This window comes from Eurytemora carolleeae, unplaced genomic scaffold (assembly GCF_000591075.1).
Source record: "Eurytemora carolleeae unplaced genomic scaffold, Eaff_2.0 scaffold264, whole genome shotgun sequence".
NCBI lineage: Eukaryota > Metazoa > Arthropoda > Copepoda > Calanoida > Temoridae > Eurytemora > Eurytemora carolleeae.
Genome location: NW_019396670.1, coordinates 92,727 through 119,346, shown reverse-complemented (window position 1 = coordinate 119,346; position 26,620 = coordinate 92,727). Strand labels below are relative to the sequence as shown.

The following is a 26,620-nucleotide window of genomic DNA, read 5'->3' as shown; positions in this document are numbered from 1 at the left end:
TTCAACTTTGCTGGGTTTCCCTATAGAAGTCAACCTACTCCACTTAGAATGTTTAAACCATGCGCTAAAAACATTCTCGTTGTCCTCACGAGTTCCCAATCAACATTTCAGACAAATATGTCATGGGGTTACTGAGTTATGATCGAACATACAAACAGTCAAATAAACAAACAGAAATTACTAAGCTTTATTTATATACATGCTTGGACTTCAAAACGGAAAACAATGCTTGTTGCATTTAATGTTTTTCAACATCCATAGCGTAGACCTTTTTATTATATGTATAGTCAATAGCGTAGACCTTCTTATTATATGTATAGTCAATAGCGTAGACCTTTTTTCCAACTTCGAGGAGCTAATCCCCCCCAGCTCCGACAGAGGACAAAAATCCCCCCCTGGAGGGTTAAAATCCGAAAATTCTGCTACCTTTGTGACACAAATATTTCTAATCTCAGCTGGAACCTTTTACTGGTCTTTCTATGGATATATAGAACTCTAGCTAACAATCTACCTAGCTATAAAACTTCTATCTAACTATCTATACTACCTTAATATCCAGCTAGCTTTTCAACTTCGTTATAGCTAGTTCTTATTATCCAGTTAGTTATCTAACTTCTTCTTATCTATCTATACTACCCTATTATCTAGACTACCATCCTTCTTCATAGCTAGCTATTCTACCTTATTATTCAGCTAGTTATCCAACTTCTTTATTGCTAGCTATACTACCTTATTATCCAGCTAGTTATCTATCTTCTTCATAGCTAGCTATACTACCCTATTATCTAGACTGCTATCTTTCTTCATAGCTAGCTATACTACCCTATTATCTAGACTGCTATCCTTCTTCATAGCTAGCTAAACTACCCTATTATCTAGACTGCTATCCTTCTTCATAGCTAGCTATACTACCCTATTATCTAGACTACTATAGCTAGCTATACTACCTTATTATTCAGCTAGTTATCCAACTTCTTCATAGCTAGCTATAATACCTTATTATCCAGCTAGTTATCTATCTTCTTCAAAGCTAGCTATACTACCTTATTATCTAGCTAGCTATCCAACTTCTTTAAAGCTATCTATACTACCTTATTATATAGCTAGCTTTTCATCTTCTTCATAGAGCTAGCAATACTACCTTATTAAATAGCTAGCTTTTTTACTTTAATTTTTTTATAGCTTTCTTTCCTACCTTATAATCATAGCTAGCTATCCAATTCATTTATTTATACTTTTTGTATATTTAATTTTTAATTTATTAAAATTTGGACTTAATAGAACGAAAATGTCAATGATTGATCTAATGCAAGATTTAAGAAAAGTATGAATCATTGTTTATGAGAGAAGACCAAAGAAATAGATATAAATAGGTGCTATTGTGAATCCCCAATGGCACACATTGATTCATTACCTTTTCTATACTTTGTATCAGTTCACTCACTTGGATTCATAATCATTCGTCCATCTATCTAATCTATCTAACTATCTATCTATCTAATCTATCTAACTATCTATATAATCTATCTAACTATCCATCTATCTAATCTATCTAACTTATACTAAAAAATTTAAATTCATTTCCCACACTGGTGTAAATTGGGAGAACAATCTGACCCCGTTAGTGAGAAACAACAAACTTTGTTGAAAAGTCGAAAATATTTTGAAAATTCTTCCGAACAGTGCCTCTCAGTTGGCTGCAGTAGTTCTTCGTTGTTGACAGATTTTAGGAAAATATATTGTGTGACCCCGGGGGGGCGCGGTTTAGTGCCCCCATCTGCATAGATGGGGGCACTGATATTCTCCTATCTTGATCCTGATCTCTGAGAAACTGTATCTATCTATCTCTAGGTTTGTGTGAATACTAGGAATGTTCTGCGGGAAAATGTTCGAGTTCGGATGAAGACGCACAAATGTCTTCTCAGACTCCCAGTGATTTAAACGGATTTTACGAAACATGTTTTAGAAAAGCAGATTGATTTTACAGATCTATTCCGCTGGTATCTAAAAAACGGTTGATCAAATCAGTTCAAATATGCAAATTATGTGTTTATATATTTTTGTGTTTGTAGACGATCATGTTTAATTCTGTGGCTCTGCAGTGCTTGTAGTGAGCGGACAAGCTTTTAGTTTAGGCTTATCTGTTTTCTTTGGGCGGTTGTGTTGTGAAATCGGCGGTTTTGATAATCGGTTTTGCTTTAGCGATTCTGCCTATTTTTTTCGTTTCATCGGTTATGATTATCTGTTTGTGATTTTGTAGCAGTATGTGACTATCTTTTTTGTTTCGGCGGTTGTGCTTAATTATCTGTTTGTATTTCGGCGATTATGTGTTATCTTTTTCGTTTCAGCGGTTGTGTTTATCTGTTTGTGTTTCTGCGGCTACGTTTATGTGTTTGTGTGAATTATAACTGGAGATACACCAGATTCTTTAACAGTGGGACGTCTGTATCCACGTGAATAGAGTAGAGTTCAAGTTAATAACTTGTATTGTGAAAAGTTGACCAGCGCTATACCTGCAGCCGACACAATATTGTACAAAGGTTAGGAGTACAATACTGTATAACACTCAGTACAATACAGTACAACCCTCAGTACAATACAGAATAGTTGAGAAGGATTCCGACTAATGTCGGCGTAAATATCTTAGAAATAAGAAAGTTAAAGATCAGATAAATTAATAAAAGAGGATTTTATTTCTGAACCGACAAAGTAGAAAAAATGGAAAGAGAAAGGAACAAGTGTAGGAAAAAGGAAAAGTTGGGAATAGATAAAGAAATATAAAGGTTGAAAAAGATGGAGAGGCATAAGGTTGAAAAAAAGATGGAGAGATATAAGGTTTAAAAGTGATGGAGAGATATAAGGTTTAAAAGTGATGGAGAGATATAAAGTGGAAAAGAGATGAAGAGATATAAATTTGGAAAAGAGATTAAGAGATATAAATTTGGAAAAGAGATGAAGAGATATAAATTTGGAAAAGAGATGGAGAGGTATAAAGTTGGAAAGAGATGAAGAGATATAATTTTGAAAAATAGATGGAGAGATATAAATTTGGAAAAGAGATGAAGAGATATAAAGTTTGAAAAAATGGAGAGATGTAAAGGTTAAAAAGATGAAGGGTTATAAAATTTAAAAAGATGGAGGGATATAAACTTTAAAAGTGATGGAGAGACATAAAGTTGGAAAGAGATGAAGAAACATAAGTTTTATAAAGATTGAGATATATAAAGGTTGAATGAGATGGAGAGTTATAAAGTTTAAACAAGATTGAGAAATATAAAGTTTAAACAAGAGGGAGAAATATAAAGTTTAAAAGAGATATGAAGTTAGAAAAAGATGGAAAGATATAAAGTTTGAAAAAGATGGAGAAATATAAAGTTTAAAAAAGAAAAGATATAAAGTTTAAAAAAGATGGAAAGATATAAAGTTTAAAAAAGATGGAGAAATATAAAGTTTAAAAGAGATATGAAGTTAGAAAAAGATGGAAAGATATAAAGTTTGAAAAAGATGGAGAAATATAAAGTTTAAAAAAGATGGAGAAATATGAAGTTAGAAAAAGATGGAGAAATATAAAGTTTTAAAAAGATGGAGAGTTATAGAGTTTAAAAAAGATGGAGAAATATAAAGTTTGAAAAAGATGAAGAAATATAAAGTTTAAAAAAGATGGAAAGATATAAAGTTTGAAAAAGATGGAGAAATATAAAGTTTAAAAAAGATGGAAAGATATAAAGTTTAAAAAAGATGGAGAAATATGAAGTTAGAAAAAGATGGAGAAATATAAAGTTTAAAAGATGGAGAGTTATACAGTTTAAAAAAGATGGAGAAATATAAAGTTTGAAAAAGATGGAGAAATATAAAGTTTAAAAAAGATGGAAAGATATAAAGTTTAAATAAGATGGAAAAATATAAAGTTTAAAAAAGATGGAGAAACATAAAGTTAAAAAAAGATGGAGAGATATACAGTTTAAAAAAGATGCATATACGGAGATATACAGTTTAAAAAAGATGCATATATGGAGATATACAGTTTAAAAAAGATGCATATATGGAGATATACAGTTTAAAAAAGATGCATATATGGAGATATACAGTTTAAAAAAGATAGAGAGATATAAAGCAAAATAAAAAGTATAAAAGGGAAAAAGCGAAACTTTGAAAAGATGTTTAATCGTTTGTATACAATCAAAATTTAACATTATATGAAGGTGAATATGGTGTGTGGGATTACTAGGAAAGGATGGAAGGGTACTAGGAAAGGATGGAAGGAAACACTATTAGGTAAGGATGGAAGGGTACTAGGAAAAGATACCACTATTAGGAGAGGATAGAAGGGTACTAGGAAAGGATAGAATGGTACTAAAAAAGGATAGAAAGGTGCTAGGATAGAATGTTAGGCTACTAGGAAAGGATTGAAGAGTATTAGGAAATTAAAGAAGGGTACTAGGAAAGGATAGAATTGTACCAGGAAAAGATTTAAGGCTACTAAGAAAGGATGAAAGGGTGCTAGACAAGAACGTAAAAGTACTAGAAAAGTATGAAAGGGTTACTATGAAAGGAAAAAAGAGTATTATAAAGGGATGAAAGGATACTACTACCAGAAAGAATGAAAGGGTTCTAGGAAAGGACAGTATGGTACCAGTAAAGGATATAATGGTACTAAGAAAGGATTTAAGGTTACTAGGAAGGATACTACTACTAGGAAAGAATGAAAGGGTACTAGGAAAAGATAGAAGGGTACTAGGAAAGGATGGAAGAGTTCCAGGAAAGAATAGAAAGGTACTAGGAAAGGATAGAAGGGTACTAGGAAAGGATGGAAGGGTACTAGGAAAGGATGAAAGGGTACTAGGAAAGGATGTTAGGTTACTAGGAAAGGATGGAAGGGTACCAGGAAATGATGGAAGAGTACTAGGAAAGGATGGAAGGTTACTAGGAAAGGATGGTAGAGTACTAGGAAAGGATGGAAGGTTACTAGAAAAGGATGAAAGGGTACTTGGAAAGGATGGAAGGTTACTAGGAAAGGATGGAAGGGTACTAGGAAAGGATGGAAGGTTCCACTATTAGGAAAGGATGGAAGGGTACTAGGGAAGGATACTACTATTAGAAGAGGATGGAAGGTTACTAGGAATGGATGGAAGAGTAATAAGAAAGGATGGAAGGTTACTAGAAAAGGATGGAAGGGTACTTGGAAAGGATGGAAGGTTACTAGGAAAGGATGGAAGGGTACTAGGAAAGGATGGAAGGTACCACTATTAGGAAAGGATGGAAGGTTACTAGGAAAGATACCACTATTAGGAGAGGATGGAAGGGTACTAGGAAAGGATGGAAGGGTGGAAAGGATGGAAGGTTACTAGGAAAGGATGGAAGGGTACTAGGAAAGGATGGAAGGTACCACTATTAGGAAAGGATGGAAGGTTACTAGGAAAGGATGGAAGGGTACTAGGAAAGGATGGAAGGTTCCACTATTAGGAAAGGATGGAAAGGTACTAGGGAAGGATACCACTGTTAGGATAGGATGGAGGGGTACTAGGAAAGGATGAAAGGGTACTAGGAAAGAATGAAAGGGTACTAGAGAAGGATAGAATGGTACTAGGAACGGATAGTTAGGTACCAGAAAGGATAGATCAAGGTATACTGAGAAATGATAGAAAGTTATAAGGAAAGGATTGAAGGACACTACGGTAGATAAGGTTAGAGGGGTACTAGGAAAGGATGGAAAGGACGAAAGGGCAAGAGGACAAAAGTATGAAAGGATAAAACGACGAAAGGATGAAACGACGAAAGGATGAAAGGATAGACTCTGATTGGAAAAGAATGACCGGTAAAGATCCATAAGATGATTTGTGTATTGAATCCATTGCTCCTGTTTACTTCTAATTACAGGGTGTGTCTGGAGGAGTGTATACCCCGAGGTGCCGATCAGTGGGTCTAGTGGTCACTAATTACAAGCCGCCCTGCCACCCATTCACACCCACGCAAACACACGCACACTTTGTTCCACGGGCAACATGACAAATTCTAAACTTTGATTGACAGAAGGGTTGCTATATTATGCATGTAGGTTTATCAAGTTCTATATTCTAATTAATATCAAGAAGTTTAATAATGCCAGTATTCTTCAAAATCTACAAGCAATAGCAGAATGTACACTATATGCTTATTACTAAATGGACTGCAGATGTAATTTCAAGTGACCCTACATTTATAGAGTCCCATGTCAGATACTCAAAGGTCTTTAAACAATAATAAATTATCACGGTTCTTCAAAATACGTGTTCTAACAATTTCCATTTCGAAGTGGTTTAAATTCGCAAGTTAATTTTATAGAGAAGCCACATTTTAAAATAATCGCTTTTAAGTTGTTAAAACAAAGATAAGTCACATAAAGCTAGATTAGACTAAGGTTAAAAAGTAGCGATGTAAATCGGACCTGCTTGGAGGCTCACATAAAATTAAGTCTTTAATTAAGGTTTTTTTTCACAATTAATTTTAAATCATATTAGATACTACCTTGGGAACCCAGCGTTGCCCTGCATGGTACTCAGAGTTACTCCCGCCGTTTTTCATGCACTTGGTCGTGAATTACGTAGTTTTTCCCCGGATAAAAGTGGACCCACTCAACTTACAGGGTGTCCCAAAAAACATGGGAATTCAGTGACGAATTCGATATCGTCTTTGTTATGAATTAGCATTGTAATTCCTAATTTCAAAAGCCATAATATTATTATGTCTGCTAGAGTTTATTTAATGAAAAGGGTAAAAGACTGAAAAGATGTGTCTATAATGTCTCCGCAAGATGAACAGTGAATATGGACAAGTTTACTCTGGTTGTATACTGTAATTTTCTTGTTTTACTAAGTACAACCGGTTGCAGTCAAAACATAAACAAACAAAATGTAAACATAGCAGACGAAACTCTTACAGATTACAGCTTTCTCAGTAGGTATCACTATACTAAATCAAAGAATTATTCATAAAGACGATATCGAATTCGTCACTGAATTCCCATGTTTTTTGGGACACCCTGTAGAATCTCATAACCTCATGGGCTAAGAACATTCCCTTGGTTATCCCGAGTTCCCCAATCAAAATTTGAAGCACATCGGTCCAAGGGTTCCTGAGTTATGATCGGAAAAACAAGATTTCAACTTAATACAATTAAATCCTAAATATTAAATACATCAAAAGAATTGATCAAATGTCGTATTCTTTGGAAGGTTACAGATATTTAGTTTTTAATTAAATGATTATATGGGGCTCTTTAAAACTGTTCCAGCATATTCAGGGCTAGCTATATATTTATTTTCGCAATTACTGAGATTTACTTAAAATAGTATAAAACCCATTAAAAATTGTCAAGACGACATTTTACATATTTTTTAGATGTATGGCTTATTTAGCGTTTAACTGTATGATATATATTATTCAATGTAAATAAAAATTTCTACAATTTCGAGGGAGTGACAGCAATTATCAAAAATGTCAAAAATAGGAATTTCCCAAATGCCTGGGTATCTGGGAAACTTCCCAAATGCCTAGGTATCTGGGAAATTTCTCAAATGCCTGGGTATCTGGGAAATCCCCCAAATATCCAGTCATTTGAGAAATTTCCAAAACATTAAATCAGAAGTACATTGGAAATTTTATGTCACATTGCGATCACATACCATCTATTTGGGATGTGTTAAGAATAAATTCTAAATTTTAAAATTATTTTAATGAAATAAATTGTTTTTTTGATAACGCAAAATTCACAAAACTTGCCAAGAAAATGCGCAAATCTGATTTCAAACTCATTCTTCAATGAACCCCTGAGCTGAGAAGACGTTCATATAAGTGTAAAGATGGACGAGAGAAAGAAGATCTACGCCGATGATGAAGTCTTAGCCCAGATTAAGGACAAGAGCAGGATGGCCTATGTTAAGTCCTGGAAGGATTTTAAAAACTTCAATATCGATTTTGAATTCGAGGAAGGCCACCCTGAAGAGGAGGCTATTATTGTCTATTTTAAACATCTAAAACTGGAGAAAAAAATGGCAACTACTACTACATCAACAGTGTCATGAAGAGAAAGTACGGCTGGAAGCTTCAGACCCTTCCCAGGATCACAATGACGATGAAGGGGTTTGAGGAAGGTATTAAGCATAAGGCCGCCATATTTGAAGAGGAGGTGAGCGATTTAATGTGATGATATAAAAATGATAACCAGAAAACTAGGAAGACGACTTTAAGACTCAAGTTATGACTTTAATTAGTGTCTAGTAACAATATTTAATTATATCTTCAAATATAGTTTTGCTATGACGTTGTCTTTCATTACAGAGTTTTCTAGGTATCACTATGTTAAGATTTAACTTTTGTTTTGAAAAGTCTTTTTTGTTTTGTTTTGACGTTTAAATTAAAGAAATTGAGTCTTTGCCAGAAACTTAAATGTTCTAATCCATATATCTTTGCAAACTGAAGGTTTAAACCTTTGTAATGCCAAACTTAGATTATTTGAACTGACAGAAATCATAATTTTACATATCAAAGGTCTACAACGTCAGGTTGCTAAGGAACAAAGATTAGAAAAAAGTATTTGTGGCAAAAACTCAATTCCTTTACTAGACTTTTTTTGTGGTTTATTAAAATTTTAATTCTATATAATATTGTTGTTAAGGACCTCAAGAAGTTTTGGATAAAGAAGCTGGACACAGCCTACTGGGAGGTGAGGCAGGCAATCTCTATTACTGCGTAATTTGGAGACTGAGTTGTTGACAACCCAGCACATGGGCAAGAACTCTGTGTTCAAGGTGCCCCACGAGATTGCTGCTCTTCTCAAGCTACCTGACCCTTTAAAGTACACTTTCCATTCCTTCAGGAGGACCAGCGCCACCAGGGCAGCTGATGCATGGGCCACAACAGAGCAGCTGGTAGATTTCTTTGGTTGGAAAAATGCGTCTATGAGTCAGGAGTACATCACTTCCAGTAGGCCTGCCATCTTGGGAATGGCCAACAGGCTCTGTGTCACTGGTGTAAACAACACCACTAAGCCCAAGATAGATGACACTGACAAAAAGGTGTCCAGCATTGGTGGGAATGGAGAGACACTCCCAGAAATTCTCATTCGGACTCAGTTACTGCAGGTGGACAGCAATATCTTTGATGAGATGGAGGAGGACGAGGAGTTGTTTCAACAAGCAGGGGTTCCCACCCATACAATCTTTAAGGATAAGGCGACTAGCCAGCATGGGATACTAAAGGCTACAATCAAGCAGACCACATTTGCTTTACCTACTGCTAATGGGACGAACATCAATCTTAAAGTTATTGTAATTAATAACATGACTGGAAACATTAATCTTTGATAATAAAAATTAAGCTTAAATACACTTTTTTTGTAAATAAGTAAAAGTATTATTTAGTCTGCGTTCCTTTGTTTAGGCCAAAATAACAATATTTTCTTAAATGCATGAAATTATAGTGAATCTTGTTTTTCTAAATAATCCCTATTTATTATTATTATTTAGAAAAAATATTTAGAAAAAATGGGGGAAATTTAGAAATTGTACATGAAAATATTATTAGTGATATTAAGTTAGGCAAAGTGACATAAAAAATATACCACCCTCAAATACCTATAGAAATTTGGGGAATTTCCCAAATGCCTGAGTATCTGGGAAATTTCCCAAATTCCTGGGTATCTGGGAAATTTCCCAAATGCCTGGGTATCTGGGAAATTTCCCAAATGCCTGGGTATCAGGGAAATTTCCCAAATGCCTTAGTATCTGGGAAATTTCCCAAATACCTGCAGATATTTGAGGGTGGTATATTTTTAAGATTTTGGAAATTTCTCAAATGACTGGAAATTTTGAAGATACCCAGGCATTTGGGGAATTTCCCAAATGCCCGGGTATCAGGGAAATTTCCCAAATGCCTGGGTAGCTGGGAAATTTCCCAAATGCCTGGGTATCTGGGAAATTTCCCAAATACCTGGGTATCTGGGAAATTTCCCTAATGCCTGGGTATCTGGGAAATTTCCCAAATATCCAGTCATTTGAGAAATTTCCAAAATCTTAAAAATATACAACCCTCAAATACATACAGGAATTTGGGAAATTTCCCAAATGCCTGGGTATCTGGGAAATTTCCCAAATAAATCTTAAAAATATACCACCCTCAAATACCTATAGGAATTTGGGGAATTTCCCAAATGCCTGGGTATCTGGGAAATTTCCAAAATGCCTGGGTATCTGAGAAATTTCCCAAATGCCTGGGTATCTGGGAAATTTCCCAAATGCCTGGGTATCTGAGAAATTTCCCAAATGCCTGGGTATCTGGGAAATTTCCCAAATGCCTGGGTTTTTTGGAAATTCCTCAAATATCCAGTCATTTGAGAAATTTCCAAAATATTAAATCAGAAGTACATTGGAAATTTTATGTCACATTGCGATCACATACCATCTATTTGGGATGTGTTAAGAAAAAATTTTAAATTTTAAAATTATTTTAATGAAATAAATTGTTTTTTTGATAGCGCAAAATTCACAAAACTTGCCAAGAAAATACGCAAATCTGATTTCAAACTCATTCTTCAATGAACCCCTGATTAAGGACAAGAGCAGAATGGCCTATGTTAAGTCCTGGAAGGATTTTAAAAACTTCAATATCGATTTTGAATTCGAGGAAGGCCACCCTGAAGAGGAGGCTATTATTGTCTATTTTAAACATCTAAAACTGGAGAAAAAAATGGCAACTACTACTACATCAACAGTGTCATGAAGAGAAAGTATGGCTGGAAGCTTCAGACCCTTCCCAGAATCACAATGACGATGAAGGGGGTTGAGGAAGGTATTAAGCATAAGGCCGCTATATTTGAAGAGGAGGTGAGTGATTTAATGTAATGATATAAAAATGATAACCAGAAAACTAGGAAGACGACTTTAAGACTCAAGTTATGACTTTAATTAGTGTCTAGTAACAATATTTAATTATATCTTCAAATATAGTTTTGCTATGACGTTGTCGTTCATTATAGAGTTTTCTAGGTGTCACTATGTTAAGATTTAACTTTTGTTTTGAAAAGTCTTTTTTGTTTTGTTTTGACGTTTAAATTAAAGAAATTGAGTCTTTGCCAGAAACTTAAATATTCTAATCCATATATCTTTGCAAACTGAATGTTTAAACCTTTGCAATGCCAAACTTAGATTATTTGAACTGGCAGAAATCATAATTTTACATATCAAAGGTCTACAACGTCAGGTTGTTAAGGAACAAAGATTAGAAAAAAAGCATTTGTGGCAAAAACTCAATTCCTTTACTAGACTTTTTGTGGTTTATTAAAATTTTAATTCTATATAATATTGTTGTTAAGGACCTCAAGAAGTTCTGGATGAAGAAGCTGGACACAGCCTACTGGGAGGTGAGGCAGGCAATCTCTATTACTGCGTAATTTGGAGACTGAGATGTTGACAACCCAGCACATGGGCAAGAACTCTGTGTTCAAGGTGCCCCACGAGATTGCTGCTCTTCTCAAGCTACCTGACCCTTCTGAGTACACTTTCCATTCCTTCAGGAGGACCAGTGCCACCAGGGCAGCCGATGTATGGGCCACAACAGAGTAGCTGGTAGATTTCTTTGGTTGGAAAAATGCGTCCATGAGTCAGGAGTACATCTCTTCCAGTAGGCCTGCCATCTTGGGAATGGCCAACAGGCTCTGTGTCACTGGTGTAAACAACACCACTAAGCCCGGGATAGAGGACACTGACAAAAAGGTGTCCAGCATTGGTGGGAATGGAGAAACACTCCCAGAAATTCTCAGCCTGACTCAGTTACTGCAGGAGGACAGCAATATCTTTGATAAGATGGAGGAGGACGAGGAATTGTTTCAACAAGCAGGGGTTCCCACCCATACAATCTTTAAGGATAAGGCGGCTAGCCAGCATGGGATACTATAAGAGGCTACAATCAAGCAGACCATATTTGCTTTACCTACTGCTAATGGGACAAACATCAATCTTAAAGTTATTGTAATTAATAACATGACTGAGCCCGCGATTTAAAAGCTTCGGCTCGAGTCTTAATTCCTTAAACGCAGCTTTAAGACCCAATCTTAGACCCAACTCTGACGACAGCTTGTGTCACGTGATTGACAGCTGCGAGATCTTAGGCTCGACTTGAGGAGTTAGGCCCAATGAAAATAAAACCGACCTTGGTTGGTTTTAGTGGAGAATAAGGCTCAATTTGGGTCTTATTCTCATCAAAACTCGGAATGCACCAATTCCAACTATGAAAATCCGCCAAAAACAACATTAAACCGGTTTTAAGAACTAAATTCTGTTGAAAAATAGATGCAACTTAAATTCGAAAGCCCGAGCCGTAAATAAGGCTCAACAACAGCTTAGACCCAAGTCGTATTTTCTTGAATTTTTTAAATCGCTGGCTCTGGAAACATTAATCTTTAATAATAATAATTAAGCTTAAATACACTTCTTTTGTAAATAAGTAAAAGTATTGTTTAGTCTGCGTTCCTTTGTTTAGGCCAAAATAACAATATTTTCTTAAATGCATGAAATTATAGTGAATCTTATTTTTCTAAATAATCCCTATTTATTATTATTATTTAGAAAAATTATTTAGAAAAAATGGGGGAAATTTAGAAATTGTACATGAAAATATTATTAGTGATATTAAGTTAGGCAAAGTGACATAAAAAATATACCACCCTCAAATACCTATAGAAATATGGGGAATTTCCCAAATGCCTGGGTATCTGGGAAATTTCCCAAATGCCTGGGTATCTGGGAAATTTCCCAAATGCCTGGGTATCTGAGAAATTTCCCAAATGCCTGGGAATCTGGGAAATTTCCCAAATACCTGCAGAAATTTGAGGATGGTATATTTTTAAGATTTTGGAAATTTCTCAAATGACTGGAAATTTTAAAGATACCCAGGCATTTGGGGAATTTCCCAAATGCCTGGGTAGCTGGGAAATTTCCCAAATGCCTGGGTATCTGGGAAATTTCCCATATATCTGGGTATCTGGGAAATTTCCCAAATGCTGGGTATCTGGGAAATTTCCCAAATATCCAGTCATTTGAGAAATTTCCAAAATCTTAAAAATATACCACCCTCAAATACCTACAGGAATTTGGGGAATTTCCCAAATGCCTGGGTATCTGGGAAATTTCCCAAATGCCTGGGTATCTGGGAAATTTCCCAAATGCCAAGGTTTTTGGGAAATTTCCTATTTAAAAAAAATGTAAATGCTGTTGTGTCATGCTTACGTAAAGGCAAAGACTTTGCCAATTAGAGATAGTTAAAGAGAATAGAATATATATTAGAGGGGAATTTACTAGACAAAGTTTAAAACGGCCATATTGTTGTTCTGTTTCCATACTACAGGTGTACTTCACATATTCATGTTATATAACCTTCTGGGCCCTGGAATATCATTTTATAGAAAATCTAAAATTAAACTTAAAAGAAAACCAAATAATTTACCAATGATCATTTCACATAGACTCAATGCCTTTCACTTTACAAACGATGATTTTCCGTTATAACTATAATTCAAATGATGTTTTTTATTCACCTAATTCATTATAAAGTTTATTTAAAAGCTTTAAAAAATTCGAAATTGAAATGAATAGTCTAGGGAACATACTGTATTAATGTACTCTACTGCATATCATTTGTGAACATTTACATGATTTGTACACTTTGAACTCCCTTTCAGGCTGAAAGGGACTGAAAAAATTCTTACCGAGAGATTCTCTAATATCCCCTCTAATATATATTCTATTCTCTATGGAGATAGGATAGGGCATCAGAAAATCTACGCAAATTTGACGCATTTTCTCGAGTAGACAAAGATAGTAACTAATGTCGTCTTCTACAGAAATCAAGTATGTATTTCCCTGTTGACGTTTCATAATGTTGTCTTTTGTAATAGATTAAATAGTTATCAAAACAAAACAAGGAGACCACTTTAGTTTTTCTATCTTGAAATATTTAATTTGTCCATAGTTCATAAAAGTGACTAGTGGAATGACAATGAACATAATTTACAGAATTTATCACTTTTTAAGTTGAAATAACGACGATATCTTTCTCATTGTTACCCAAATAAATGTTTAATTGGTACCGTTGTTGATTATAGGACCTTTAATGGGTTGGTAACTTGAAATTACATCTATCAGTCCCTTAGACCATTTACTTTTGGTTTAAAGTATATAACCAATGACGTCAAAATACAGCTGTACCAGGCGCACACAATAGTCGGATAAATTTCCATGACGCCTCGGCTTCGCGTAAAGGTGATAGAGAGCTTTGCATCCATGACAGATATTTTCCCTTTTTTCGCTCATTTTCATGCTAATCCAATATTTTGGAATACGAATGTTGGAAGCAAGCATTGATTAGTGATTACAGGAGACAGGTTGCAGTGTGTCCGATCATAACTCTTGAACTCCTTGGCCGATTTGCCTCAAGTTGTGTTTGGGAAACTCGTTAGTTTATCGGGATTGTTCTTAGCCTTGTTTAAAAATTCTAAGTAGAGTGGGTTGACCTCTCAAAGGAAAAATCCAGACAAAGCTGGGGTCTCAAGCTATAGCTAGTATCAAGCACTGGTTTAGTAATTCAAGAACGAATAAATTGAAAATATAAAAAGTATTCAATTTTAGAATCTCTACCCTGGGGGTTGATGGAAATGCAAAACCACGGTCTGTAACAGTTCGTGGTTTTCTAGTTTTGGTAAGTATTAAAGGGACAAATCGTGGATTTCAGGTTTTGGTAAGTATTAAAGGGACAATTTGTGGATTTCAGGTTTTGGTAAGTATTAAAGGGACAATTTGTGGATTTCAGGATTTGGTAAGTATTAAAGGGACAACTTGTGGATTTCAGGTTTTGGTAAGTATTAAAGGGACAACTTGTGGATTTCAGGTTTTGGTAAGTATTAAAGGGACAATTTGTAGATTTCAGGTTTTGGTAAGTATTAAAATGCCAATTCATGGGGTTCTAGCGATGGCGAGTATTAAAGGGGCAACTCATGAATTTCTAGTTTTGGTAAGTATTAAAGGGACAGTTTGTGGTTTTCAGGTTGGTGTAAGTACTAAAGGGACAGTTCGTTTTTTTGGTTTTGAAACAGCTAATTTTTTTTTAAATATAAACAATTTTTTGTTGAAAAGAGTTTTTTGTTGAATATAACAGCTTTTTGATGTTAAATTAAAATGATTTTTTGTTGAAAAAAGTGAGTTTTTTTAGTATAAGAGATTTTTTGGTTAAATAAAAACGATTTTTTGTTGAAAATAACGATATTTTTTTTAATATACGAGATATTTTGGTTGAATTAAAACGATTTTTTAAGATAAGCGATTTCGTTAAAAATAAGCGATTTTTTGTTAAAAATAAACGATTTTGTGTCGCTTATTTGGCAGTCACCAACTTCTTCTGCAATATAAGTGATTTTTTGTTAAAATAAAACGATTTTTTTTAGATAAGCGCTTTATGTTAAGCGATTTTTTGTCGCCTAATCGGGTGCCATCCAACTTTTTCACCCGATTAGGGGACTTTTTATCGCTCAATTTCGACTTTTTAATTTAGAGTGTGGCAACCCTAGTCTCGAAATACAGTTAACATCTATATATTTTTTTAAAATACTATACTTTACTTTTCCTTTAGAGAAACATATATGTTTTAGTTTTGATAAGCTCAAATACGTCACACGAGGCTTAAATATTTTAGTAATATTAATTAAATCCATTTCTGATCAAATAAGAAGAAATAGGAAGACAGAAATTTACGTTTTAAATATCAAATTTTGATATTTGAATATTTGGAAATTATATCTTTATTTTCTTTGTATGAATATTGTCATATTTTTTGTTCCCAAAATTCTTTTGAAAATTTTACAAATCTTGTATTTTTTTATAAAACTATTGTAACTTTATCTATACACAGTCACTTCGCTGTAGAAGTCATCGTGCCATACTCTTAAATTAGCTGTATAGTGTATATTTAAGACGGTGCTATAAAGTTTTATTGGTTCTCTGATTTTCTTTAACAAATTTAGGATATTTTTAGTGAAAAAAAAAAAAAAGTCGAACTTTGAAATCTGATATGATTTTATTTTTAGGTTGGATTTTATGGATTTTTAATCACAAGTATTTATAAAAGTGGTTTAGTAGCCAACCTAACACAGCCACCCCTATCAGGTAAATAAAATAATTGAAATTGTTAAGTTGATGTATATGAGTGGCTTTATACCTGCACAATTGGTATATCCAATATTCAATGGTTCCCTTAACATTTGGGGTCTCTAATTAAAATATAGTGTTTTCTATGAAAATATTGGGGTCTCTATAAAAAAGTGGGTCTTTAATGAAAAGCTTAGGGTCTTTAATAAAATGTGGGGTCTCAAATAAAAATATTGGGCCTCTGCAATAAAATATATAAACGCTGTGATCATATAAATATAACAAATATATATTTTCAATGAAAGATTCTTTAAAATTGCGTTATTTCAACTCTAGTCCGCTCTAGTCTGCTCTTGTCAGTTTGCAACAAAATTTTGAAGTGTTGATAATTTAATTTTTATGTAATCTGGCAATTATTCCATTAATGAAATTATTGATACTTTTATCTATTCATATGATGCAGTAATTTCTGTTGGATGTCTAGTGTTTGTTTATTTGTATCTCATAAACATAAATCATGAACCCCTTCAACAATATACCTCAAATTTTGTATGAGAAACTCAGTACACCACGGGAATAATCTAAGTCTGGTTTAAAAATTCAACGTTAAGTCGACTTTTATAAGGAAAATACCTGGCACAGCTTGATTTCCAAGCTAGTGTTAGAAACAGAGTTTTATAAGAATGTACTGACTTAATATCCTGCAACCCTCCATTTAAAGCTTTGTCAGATGAAGGAAGGATGAGATATATTTTTTTAGCTACAAAATTATAATCTTTAAAAGGTTTTAAGATTACCGTTGTGAACCCGACATACCACTCTTTAATTGAACGTTTACAGTACCTTTAAACATATTAATTCTACAGTCCCTTTAAACATATTAATTCTACAGTACCTTTAAACATATTAATTCTACAGTACCTTTAAACATATTAATTCTACAGTCCCTTTAAACATATTAATTCTACAGTACCTTTAAACATATTAATTCTACAGTCACTTTAAACATATTAATTCTACAGTCCCTTTAAACATATTAATTCTACAGTACCTTTAAACATATTAATTCTACAGTACCTTTAAACATATTAATTCTACAGTACCTTTAAACATATTAATTCTACAGTCCCTTTAAACATATTAATTCTACAGTACCTTTAAACATATTAATTCTACAGTACCTTTAAACGTATTAATTATACAGTACCTTTAAACATATTAAGTCTACAGTACCTTTGAACATATTAATTATACAGTACCTTTAAACATATTAATTCTTCAGTTCCTTTATATTAATTCTACAGTACCTTTAAACATATTAATTCTACAGTACCTTTAAACATATTAATTCTAAAGATCTAACAAAAATCATTAATTCACGAGCTGAAGAGTTGATCAAATTAAGATGTCACGTGATCAGATTAAGATGTCACGATCAGAGATCATGCAATTAAAACTTTTTCCTATTAAGAGGAGTGTAAGCGTATTTTCAAGTGACCCTTCATGCAAAGATGGTAATGCCCGATTTACAACGGTACTCTTAAAAGATTTGTATGTCAAGTATAAATTAGATATTTATGTTTTGTTTCTTAAAACTGTTTCTTTTTATTTGTATAAGCTTCTCTGCGAAAGTAACGTGCGTATTTCTAGCTTATAAGAATAGATGAAGAAACGCACATAAATAAAAACATTTCGAGTCAGCAAAATGACTCATATCTTTCACATTATGGTTTTAAGAGCAACGTTTTATAAACAACATTGCCATTGGGGTCACTTTAAATTACGCTTACAATCCCTTTTAGATGTTCCGAATTCTCTTGATGAGTTGATCAAATCTCCAGACTTCAGGTTACCACAACAAATATATATATTTTTGATTTTACCTCTGAACTGAGTATTAAACTGGTGAGATTCCCCCCCCCCCCCCCACTTGTTTACGTTTTTTCCCCGAAATAAGTAATCAAAAAAGCATTCCTAGCTTACTGAGAAAAGATGACTTTTGAGGAGGGGGAAAATGTTTTTTTAGATATTTACCTCTTGGATTTAAATATATTATAAAATATATCTATATATGATCGAAGACTAAACAATAAACAAAGGTCAGCTTAAGAACTATATATATGTGCTATTCACATTCATACCAGGAGCTAAAGTACAGTTTATTTGTAAACAAAGTTATGTGAGTTCCAGAATATACCTCTAACGCCTGATTTTATTTTTATGCGGATCCGAGTACGGATCCGCCCTGAAAAAAATGGACCTGGACCCACGTCATGAACATTTCTTTAAGATTTACTTATTTTTTGAACAATATGAGCACTTTCAAACTTTTGTCTTATATTTTATGCTAAAACTATAATAACCATTCAGAAATAAAGACATTTTTTAATCTCTCTTTTTTCAACAGTTGAGATTTGAGAGCAAAAATTTATTTTAGCAGTTTTTGGTTAATATATTTTGCCCCTTGGATTTTTATATTTGTGCGGATCCGGATCCATATAAGTCAAAATGAAGCGGATCCAACGCATCCGGATCCTAAGCACTCCTATAATAAATTTATTTTGATCTATTTTATTTAAGTTGGGGGATAGTGGACAGTGGGAGCATTGTTTCCGACCTGTTTTCTACATCAGATCTTCCAGTAACAATTTACAGTGTGTCCCACTTAACATGACCAAGTATAATATTAGCTATGCCTAAAGTGCTTTAGTCATTAAAGACTTACGGAAATCTTAATAAAAAAATAATAGTAAAAATTAAAGGTTTGCTCTCGATTTTAGGTTTTTATTTTGAAAAGAGTGATTTTTTTGTCTCATTCTTGATCGTATTTAAACTATCAACCATGTTGAGTGGTACTCACTTCAATAAATATTATTCAATTAAAATTTACATTGTTACAAAATCTTCAAAATATTATAAATCCAGAGGCCGAATTTAAATAATTTGAGCCGGGCTCAAGTATGCTTGGTTCCACTTAAAATTGTATTAAATTGAAACCGGTTTTGGGGGGATTTGAGACGTGGCTTAAATTCGGACATAGTTTGTGTAAAATTCGCAAAAGATTTTTCTTGTTATGTTCTGTTTTAAACGTGCAAAAAGACCCAAAAAAGCGTTTAATAAGTTTTTAATTGTTTTTGAAAGTAAAAGTAAAAGCACTAAATAGTTTATAAAATTTCAATCTGTGTCCGAATTTAATGAATTTCAGCCGCGTCTCAAATACGCCAAAAACCGGTTTTAATTGAGCGCCGGCTTAAATCTTGAAAAATTTATTGAAACCAACTATACTTGAGCCGCGGCTCAAATTTAAGCCACGGCTAGAATTCTTTAACTCTCAGGTAGTTTTAAATTGCATGAAACAGCTGAAATGTCTTTTCATAAATGATATAATGAAATATAATTTATATCAATAAAACTACCATTTAAGATTTACAAAAAAATATTCTCTGGATTGAATGTGTGCCCCAGTTCTTTAGAGTGCTTGCAAAAATCTGTCAAAGAAAGGTATTACATGTCATTAGACTGTTATTTTTTAGAAAATCTATAATATTTAAAAAAATTATAATTGTTTGTTGGTAAAATTTAAGCATTTTAAAACTACAATAAAATTTGTTTAAACCTATGCAATATATACATTTTAACATATGTTTGTTACTAAAGGAAGAATTCAATAATAAACTCTTGAGCCATCCTCGGAATTATTATTGATTACCGTAGGGATTTACATTTTCATTGGTTCTAATTTTTTGGAGGTTAATTATACTTTTAGTCTTTGAAATCATGTACACTTTCTATTATATTTTCTTAAATGTACTGTATGTGTAATTTCAAGTGACCCTACATGCAAAGATGACAAGGCCCGATTCACAGCGGTACCCTTAAAAGCTTTGTCTGAACTTTACATCAATTAAAAGAATTTTGAAAACTGAATATTTCCAATTGTTGTTTCTGTAAAACAGTGACTTGCACTGGTGCATTTCTACTGCTAGAACACATATAGGAATATCTAGAAAACGACAATATCCTTCAGCATTTTGATCAGATAACGGTTCCAAGGGTATCGTTGTGAATCAGGCAATGTCATCTTTGCATGGAGGGTCACATAAAATTACACTTACAGTCCATACAATCTTAGATTTGCGTACATTGATTTTATGGCATATCAGCAGGATCTTATTTAGATTTGCGTACATTGATTTTATGGCATATCAGCAGGATCTTATTCAATCTTAGATTTGCGTACATTGATTTTATGGCATATCAGCAGGATCTTATTTAGATTTGCGTACATTGATTTTATGGCATAACAGCAGGATCTTATTCAATCTTAGATTTGCGTACATTGATTTTATGGCATAACAGCAGGATCTTATTTAGATTTGCGTACATTGATTTTATGGCATATCAGCAGGATCTTATTCAATCTTAGATTTGCGTACATTGATTTTATGGCATAACAGCAGGATCTTATTTAGATTTGCGTACATTGATTGTATGGCATATCAGCAGGATCTTATTCAATCTTAGATTTGCGTACATTGATTTTATGGCATATCAGCAGGATCTTATTTAGATTTGCGTACATTGATTTTATGGCATATCAGCAGGATCTTATTTAGATTTGCGTACATTGATTTTATGGCATATCAGCAGGATCTTATTACAAAAAACTTTGTTGACATCAATAGGAAGAAACTACTTATACAGGTTTATTATACAGAAAAAATATTTTATTGTTTGGCGTGTACTTTCGCTAAAAAATACATCATGACAAGCACAAAAAATACTCTAGAAATTAATAAACAAAATGTTATATAATATCATAAATAACAGCCTAAACACGCCAAACTAAAGTAAATTTTCAAATTTTCAAAAATATTATGAAATATTAACTAGATACGAATGCGTCGAAAAATAATCGATTACTATTGTTTGTATTATCTGAATGATTTGTTTGGAATCAAATTGATTTCTTTACGATCCGAGTTGAATGTTGCATCTTTCTGAATTTGTATGGACGCAGCGTTCTTCGGTGTGAGTTTTTTACAATTTTCTCCTTATAGACGCAAAAGATAGAAGTAAGATTAGTTGCGATCAAAAGCGCTTTTTTATCGTATTAAGCCTATACCCCATTTTATTTTTCGCAAACACTCCCTTTAAATATGAAAATTACGGTAGCTCAATATGAAAATTACGTTAGAAATATTACTATTTTAGGCCCGGGAAGTATTTAACAGTCCTGCTCCTGAAGCCTGGGCCTTGAAACCTGGAGCTTTATTTAGACCAGTTCTAAACAATATCTTTCACAGGCTTAATCAGGTCAGGGCACGTCAAACTAACGTAAAATAATTAAAATCTATATCTCCTCTTATTGATGCACTAATTTTTTTAATAAAACCGAATATTTATGTTTTCATACTTTTACGTAAAATCAAATCTAGAGGCGCTACAAGGTCACTAAGTCGTGCCAATTATTTGGATAAATTTACTTTCTCTTTCCGTTTAGGTTGATACCAGGAACCAAATAAATTATGCCATTTTGCCGCAAACTCTGATTTTATAATCCTCATATCTTTACAACCCAATGTCCAAGAGCTTAGATATTTCAAACTTTGAAATATCAATGGTCTAGACCATCAGGTTGCAAAGATAAAGGAATTACAAAAAATGCATTTAATGAATTGTATAGTTTGCTAAAAATTACCTACTGCGGCCTACGAGTTAAAATTCTAAATTACCGATTCAAATCCAATTATTATCTTTTACTTTGAATCGGTGATTCAGGATTTGATCCAGCGGTAGGTTGTTCAGCGACCTCTCTCGAATTCCTTCAACTATGTCCTTGGTGGTCTAAAATAGATTTTTTAATTCCGTTTTAAAATGGGTTCTGCAACAATTGGAATTTTTCCCCTGTAACATATTTTATTGCCACAAACTATTATTGTCCAATCTCTATGTCTTTGCGTCCTGAATGTTGTATACCTATGATATTTCATACTAAGGATGATTTAATCTAACAGAATTTATAGCTTGAAATATATATAAGGTCTACAACATTGAAAAGGTATAGGGATTAGTAAAACAGGGCTTGTGGCAAAGACTCAATTCCATTCTGCATATATTTATTAGGGTTTAAATGGTTATTAATTATTTCCTAAAATTTGGTTAGATTTCTAGGCTATTGTGAACCCAACCAAGGGTTCATACAGATTTACATAGTATCATATAAGTTCATTGCTTCCAATTGGAGAAATAATGCCTAACAAATTCACATAAGAATAAAGCCAAATAATCCAAATGCAGTCCAAAAGGGTATTGAACCCCCTGTCTCATCTAGAGATGCCAAGTCAGTCCCGTTTAAAAAGCGTTTTAAAGGGCAGCTAGGGTAAGATAGATGCTAGAGAAAGGAGTGAAACGGCAAAGAAAGCAGACAGTTGGCGACCACTTTATCTGGGGTTCCCTAAGACTCACCAGTTAGCACGAAGCATCTGATCGGAAGAGTTGAATGGGTATATATTCGCTTAAGGCGAATGTTGTGTGAATTTAGATAAACTTTAGTTGGTCCAACATTAATCATGTGTATCGTTAAAATGTAAAATATAATTTGTGTGCAACCATGCTTTGTTATTCCACTAAATCTTGGCTTTTTAATATTAAAATCTTTTCCAAGTCTATATGGTGACATGCGCAATTTTGAAGTTCTTTCACGCCAGTTTTGTTTAACATAGCATTTAGCTGTCTTTGTGCATGGATTCAACACTAATCGGTAAACAAAGTTGACTAAAGAGTTCACTGTCAGAAAACCATCAGCGGTATTGGGATAAAAATAAATTAAAAGTGCAGTTTGCAATATATAGCAAGTTAAGTATGCAGTATACATATTGCAGTGTTCAGAGTGTAGTCAGCAGTGTACAGTGTTATACATTTGCCGTACTCAGTTTGCAGTTAAAAGTTTGCAGTGTACAGTGCGCAGTGTGCTGTTTGCAGTGTAGCAGTGTGCAGTTTGCAATGTGCAGTTTGCAATGTGCAGTGTACAGTTTACAGTGTACATTTGCCGTACTCAGTTTGCAGTGTACAATATGCAGTGTGCAGTGTGACATGTGCAGTGATCAGTGAACATGTTTACAGTGTAAAGTGTGCAGCATTCATTGTGCAGTGTGCAGTGTGCAGTGTGCTGTGTGCAGTGTGCAGTGTGCAGTGTACAGTGTACAGTGTACAGTATGCAGTGTGCTGTGTGCAGTGTACAGTGTACAGTGTACAGTATTCAGTGTGCAGTGTACAGTGTGCAGTGTGCAGTGTGCAGTGTACAGTGTACAGTGTACAGTGTACAGTGCACAGTTTACTGTGTGAAATGTGTAACATACAGTGTAAACTGCATTGTGCAGTGCCAAGTGTGCATTATCCAGTGTACAGTTTACAGCGTGCAATGTTCAGTTAACAGTGTGCAGTGTACAGTGTACAGTTTTAAGTGTGCAGCATACAGTGTACAGTGTAAAGTGTGCAGCATACAGTGTAAAGTGTAAATTGTACAGTGTAAGGTAATATACTCCCTTTAAGGCTGGGATTCCTGGTAAATGGGAGTCAGAGCTGCTGAGTAGATCAGCAGCTGCAGGGGTTGAAGCTGCTCAGGAGAAGCTGCATAGTTCAACAGGAGCTTCTGAGGAGAGGCTTAATCTCTACCATCTTCAGGTACTTTAAAGGGACTGATGGCATAATTTTAAGGGGCACTCCATTCTTGACAATACCCGATTCACAACGGTATTCTCAAAAGATTGAATTATATGCATGTTTCTGTTTATTTAAACTGTTTATATTTCCATTTTTGTGGGTTTCTCTACTATAAAGTGATCTTTTCATTTCTTGCTTAAAAGAAACAATGGAGAAATTCACAGAAATATCACTTTTCGAGTCAGAAAAAACCGTCGTTATCTTCTACATTTGAAATCAGATCAAGGTTGCGAAGGTACCGTTAAGTCAATCGGACATTGCTTTTTTGCATGGAGGGTTAATTAAAACTACACTGACAGTTCCTTTAAGCTAAACATAAGTGTTTTTCACAGCTGTAAAATACGTTATTACTAATTATTCCTGTTTTCCTGGTATAATCCCCCACTTATTTTGGGATTACAAATCTTGAATTTAAACCGAAAAGGTAAAAGTAAAACCACATCATTCAAACAAAATATCATTTCTATGAATGAAAAATGTGATTGTATATGATTCATAAAACTTTTAATCTCAAATTTATCTGTATATACATAAAGTTTGTTTTTATGTCGGATCAAATAACTAATGAACCCCCTGAAGTCTGGCGTTGCCTCATATGTGCATGGGAAAATTCAGTAGAACCATTGCCAGAGGGGGGGGGGGCATGTTCTTAGCTTGGTGTCAAATAATAAGTTGATTGGGATTTTCTTTTTAAAGCGAAAGGCTATTTCCCAGGTTCCCAAGCAGCTTATCATATATTCAACAATCTAGTTAAATCAAGAAATGTGCGCCAAAGGGGATTATTTTGTTGATTTTGATCCGGCCTAAAGGGTACCATCGTGAATTGGACATGAAGGCTAAGAATAATAACACCTACAGTCCCTTAAAAATGTATTTTAAAAGTATTTTTTTTTGTTTTTAGGCCGCCTTTTTGGTGCTTTTTGGCGGAATCCTTTTATCCTTGGTCGTATTTTTGCTAGAAATATGCTTTATGTTTGTTTGCAAATAAATAGTTTTAAACATTTTTTTCTGAGATAATTTAATGGAGAAAAAAATAGTAAAAAAGTTTTTGTAACACTCTTGGCCAGGTTTATAAAACACTGCACAGCGTGTATTACATTAACATAGCATCCACTTATTAAGGAGAAGGTAGAGAATACAAAATATATAAATCTATATACCTCTATACCTAATCAAAGTAAATCTTAAGAAAAATTGAAAGATTTAAATTATTTAGGGTTTAGAAAGGACAAAAAATGTATTCTTTTGAATTGAAATAAAGTTATATTTAGATATAATTCACCATGAACCAAAACTGAGTAAGTATGGAGGTAAAAGAGAATTAAATTTAAACTAACATAAACAAATTTTTTGAAAGAAAACAATTTTATCAAATAAAAAAAGAAAAAGGCTTTGAAGTTGTACTGTATGTAACAATATTCTTTTTTTATTATTTTTTTCAGGCTTGAAATTGAGTTTATTAAATCGGCAAAACAAATTGATCAGCTAAATTTCTTTAATTTAAAGGGACTGTAAGCGTAATTTCTTTAATTTAAAGGGACTGTAAGCGTAATTTCAATTTCCATGTAATTTGATGCCCAAGTTAAAAAGGATTCCCTTAAAACCTTAATCTGATAAAAACTGTGAAAGATAAAATTGTCTTTTGATTAGAAAAGTGTTAATTCAGACAATTTCTTCATTGTTTCTTCGCAGTAGAAAATGTGCACGCCACTTTTGCGCAAAACCAAAAATAAAAATAAACAATTTAAATAAACACGGATATCTAATTCATACTTGATCAGACTAAGTTTTCAAGGGCATTGCTATCTTTGAATTGAGGGTCACAGGGAATTACGCTTACAGTCCTTTTAAACAGCAAACTTTGAAAGCAAACTCACAAAATTTCACTGGTTGTAAAATAGAGGGGGGGAAAAAAATAAAGAGAACCGAATTAGTATTCTATTAAACTAATGAGATTTAAGTGTAAAGACATAAAATAATAGAACTTGAAAACTTTCCTGGAAAAATGTAAAATTTAGTTTAAGAAGTGCACTAATTCAAATAAAAGAATCACCACAAACTCAGATTGTATAATCCTTATATCGTTGCAACCCTATGTTGTAGACCTTAGCCATTTCAAACTTTGAATTACGTTGGATCAAACAATCAAGGGTTAAAATATAAAAGGTTTACACCAGCAGGTTGCAAAGATGAAGGGATCTGTTATTTGTGGCAAAGACTCAATTTCTTTTAGCCAATAAATTCTCATAAATTTAACATTTTTCTTATTAAAAGAATGGAATGTAAAGGTAACAAGATGGCCAGTAAAAACAAGACAAAAAACAACAATAACATTTATTATATCTATTTGTTCCATGGTTGGATCACACAATTACATTTACAAAGAATTTAAACATTTAAAGGGACTGTAAGCTCTATTTGAAGTGACCCTACATGAAAACGAAAATGCTTGATGTACAACGGTGCCTTTAAAAGCTTTGCCTGAACGAGAATGAATTAGATATCAATTTTTGAGATTTTGAAAACTGATTTTTTTGCATTTCTACTGCAGGAAAATATTTATAGAATTATCAGAAAAAAGGGTAGTGACCGTGCATTTTGGCATTTTTTCATGGAAAGGAATTGAGTCTTTGCCACAAACTCAAATTGTCTAATCCCTATTTCTTTGCAACGTAATGGTGAAAATCTTTGATATTTTTAGGTAATCTGATCAAACAGAATTAATA

General features: G+C 33.5%; 2 protein-coding genes across 4 annotated transcripts; both read left to right on the top strand.

Moving 5' to 3' along the window:
- Nucleotides 1–7,556: 7,556 nt before the first annotated feature.
- On the top strand, nucleotides 7,557–12,096 carry LOC111707184 (uncharacterized). Of its 3 annotated transcripts, none has more exons than XR_002766389.1 (2): nucleotides 7,557–8,129; nucleotides 11,348–12,096. XR_002766389.1 is itself a non-coding variant. In XM_023480236.1 (2 exons), the coding sequence occupies exon 2, from the start codon at nucleotides 8,763–8,765 to the stop codon at nucleotides 9,339–9,341; it is 579 nt and encodes a 192-aa protein (XP_023336004.1). In that variant the 5' UTR covers nucleotides 7,563–8,164; nucleotides 8,654–8,762; the 3' UTR covers nucleotides 9,342–9,365. The 3 variants fall into 3 exon arrangements, 1 of the variants encoding a protein (XP_023336004.1); XR_002766388.1 differs by having other exon boundaries at nucleotides 7,557–8,164; XM_023480236.1 differs by lacking the exon at nucleotides 11,348–12,096 and adding an exon at nucleotides 8,654–9,365 and having other exon boundaries at nucleotides 7,563–8,164.
- Nucleotides 12,097–14,657: 2,561 nt separating this feature from the next.
- LOC111707164 (uncharacterized) lies at nucleotides 14,658–24,899 on the top strand. The gene is made up of 9 exons (XM_023480214.1): nucleotides 14,658–14,727; nucleotides 16,109–16,187; nucleotides 17,972–18,017; nucleotides 18,750–18,810; nucleotides 19,594–19,670; nucleotides 20,786–20,873; nucleotides 21,384–21,485; nucleotides 23,724–23,855; nucleotides 24,796–24,899. Exons 6-9 carry the CDS (start codon nucleotides 20,805–20,807, stop codon nucleotides 24,880–24,882), a joined length of 390 nt encoding a protein of 129 aa, XP_023335982.1. The 5' UTR covers nucleotides 14,658–14,727; nucleotides 16,109–16,187; nucleotides 17,972–18,017; nucleotides 18,750–18,810; nucleotides 19,594–19,670; nucleotides 20,786–20,804; the 3' UTR covers nucleotides 24,883–24,899.
- The last annotated feature ends 1,721 nt before the right edge of the window (nucleotides 24,900–26,620 follow it).

Bases quoted from the DNA above. Each gene is read 5' to 3' on its own strand.
- LOC111707184 (XM_023480236.1), top strand. From the start codon at position 8,763: ATGGGCAAGAACTCTGTGTTCAAGGTGCCCCACGAGATTGCTGCTCTT.
- LOC111707164 (XM_023480214.1), top strand. From the start codon at position 20,805: ATGGCATATCAGCAGGATCTTATTACAAAAAACTTTGTTGACATCAAT. The intron at 21,486-23,723 runs GTCAGGGCACGT...ACTCCCTTTAAG, and splicing joins TCTTTCACAGGCTTAATCAG to GCTGGGATTCCTGGTAAATG. The intron at 23,856-24,795 runs GTACTTTAAAGG...TTTTGTTTTTAG, and splicing joins TTAATCTCTACCATCTTCAG to GCCGCCTTTTTGGTGCTTTT.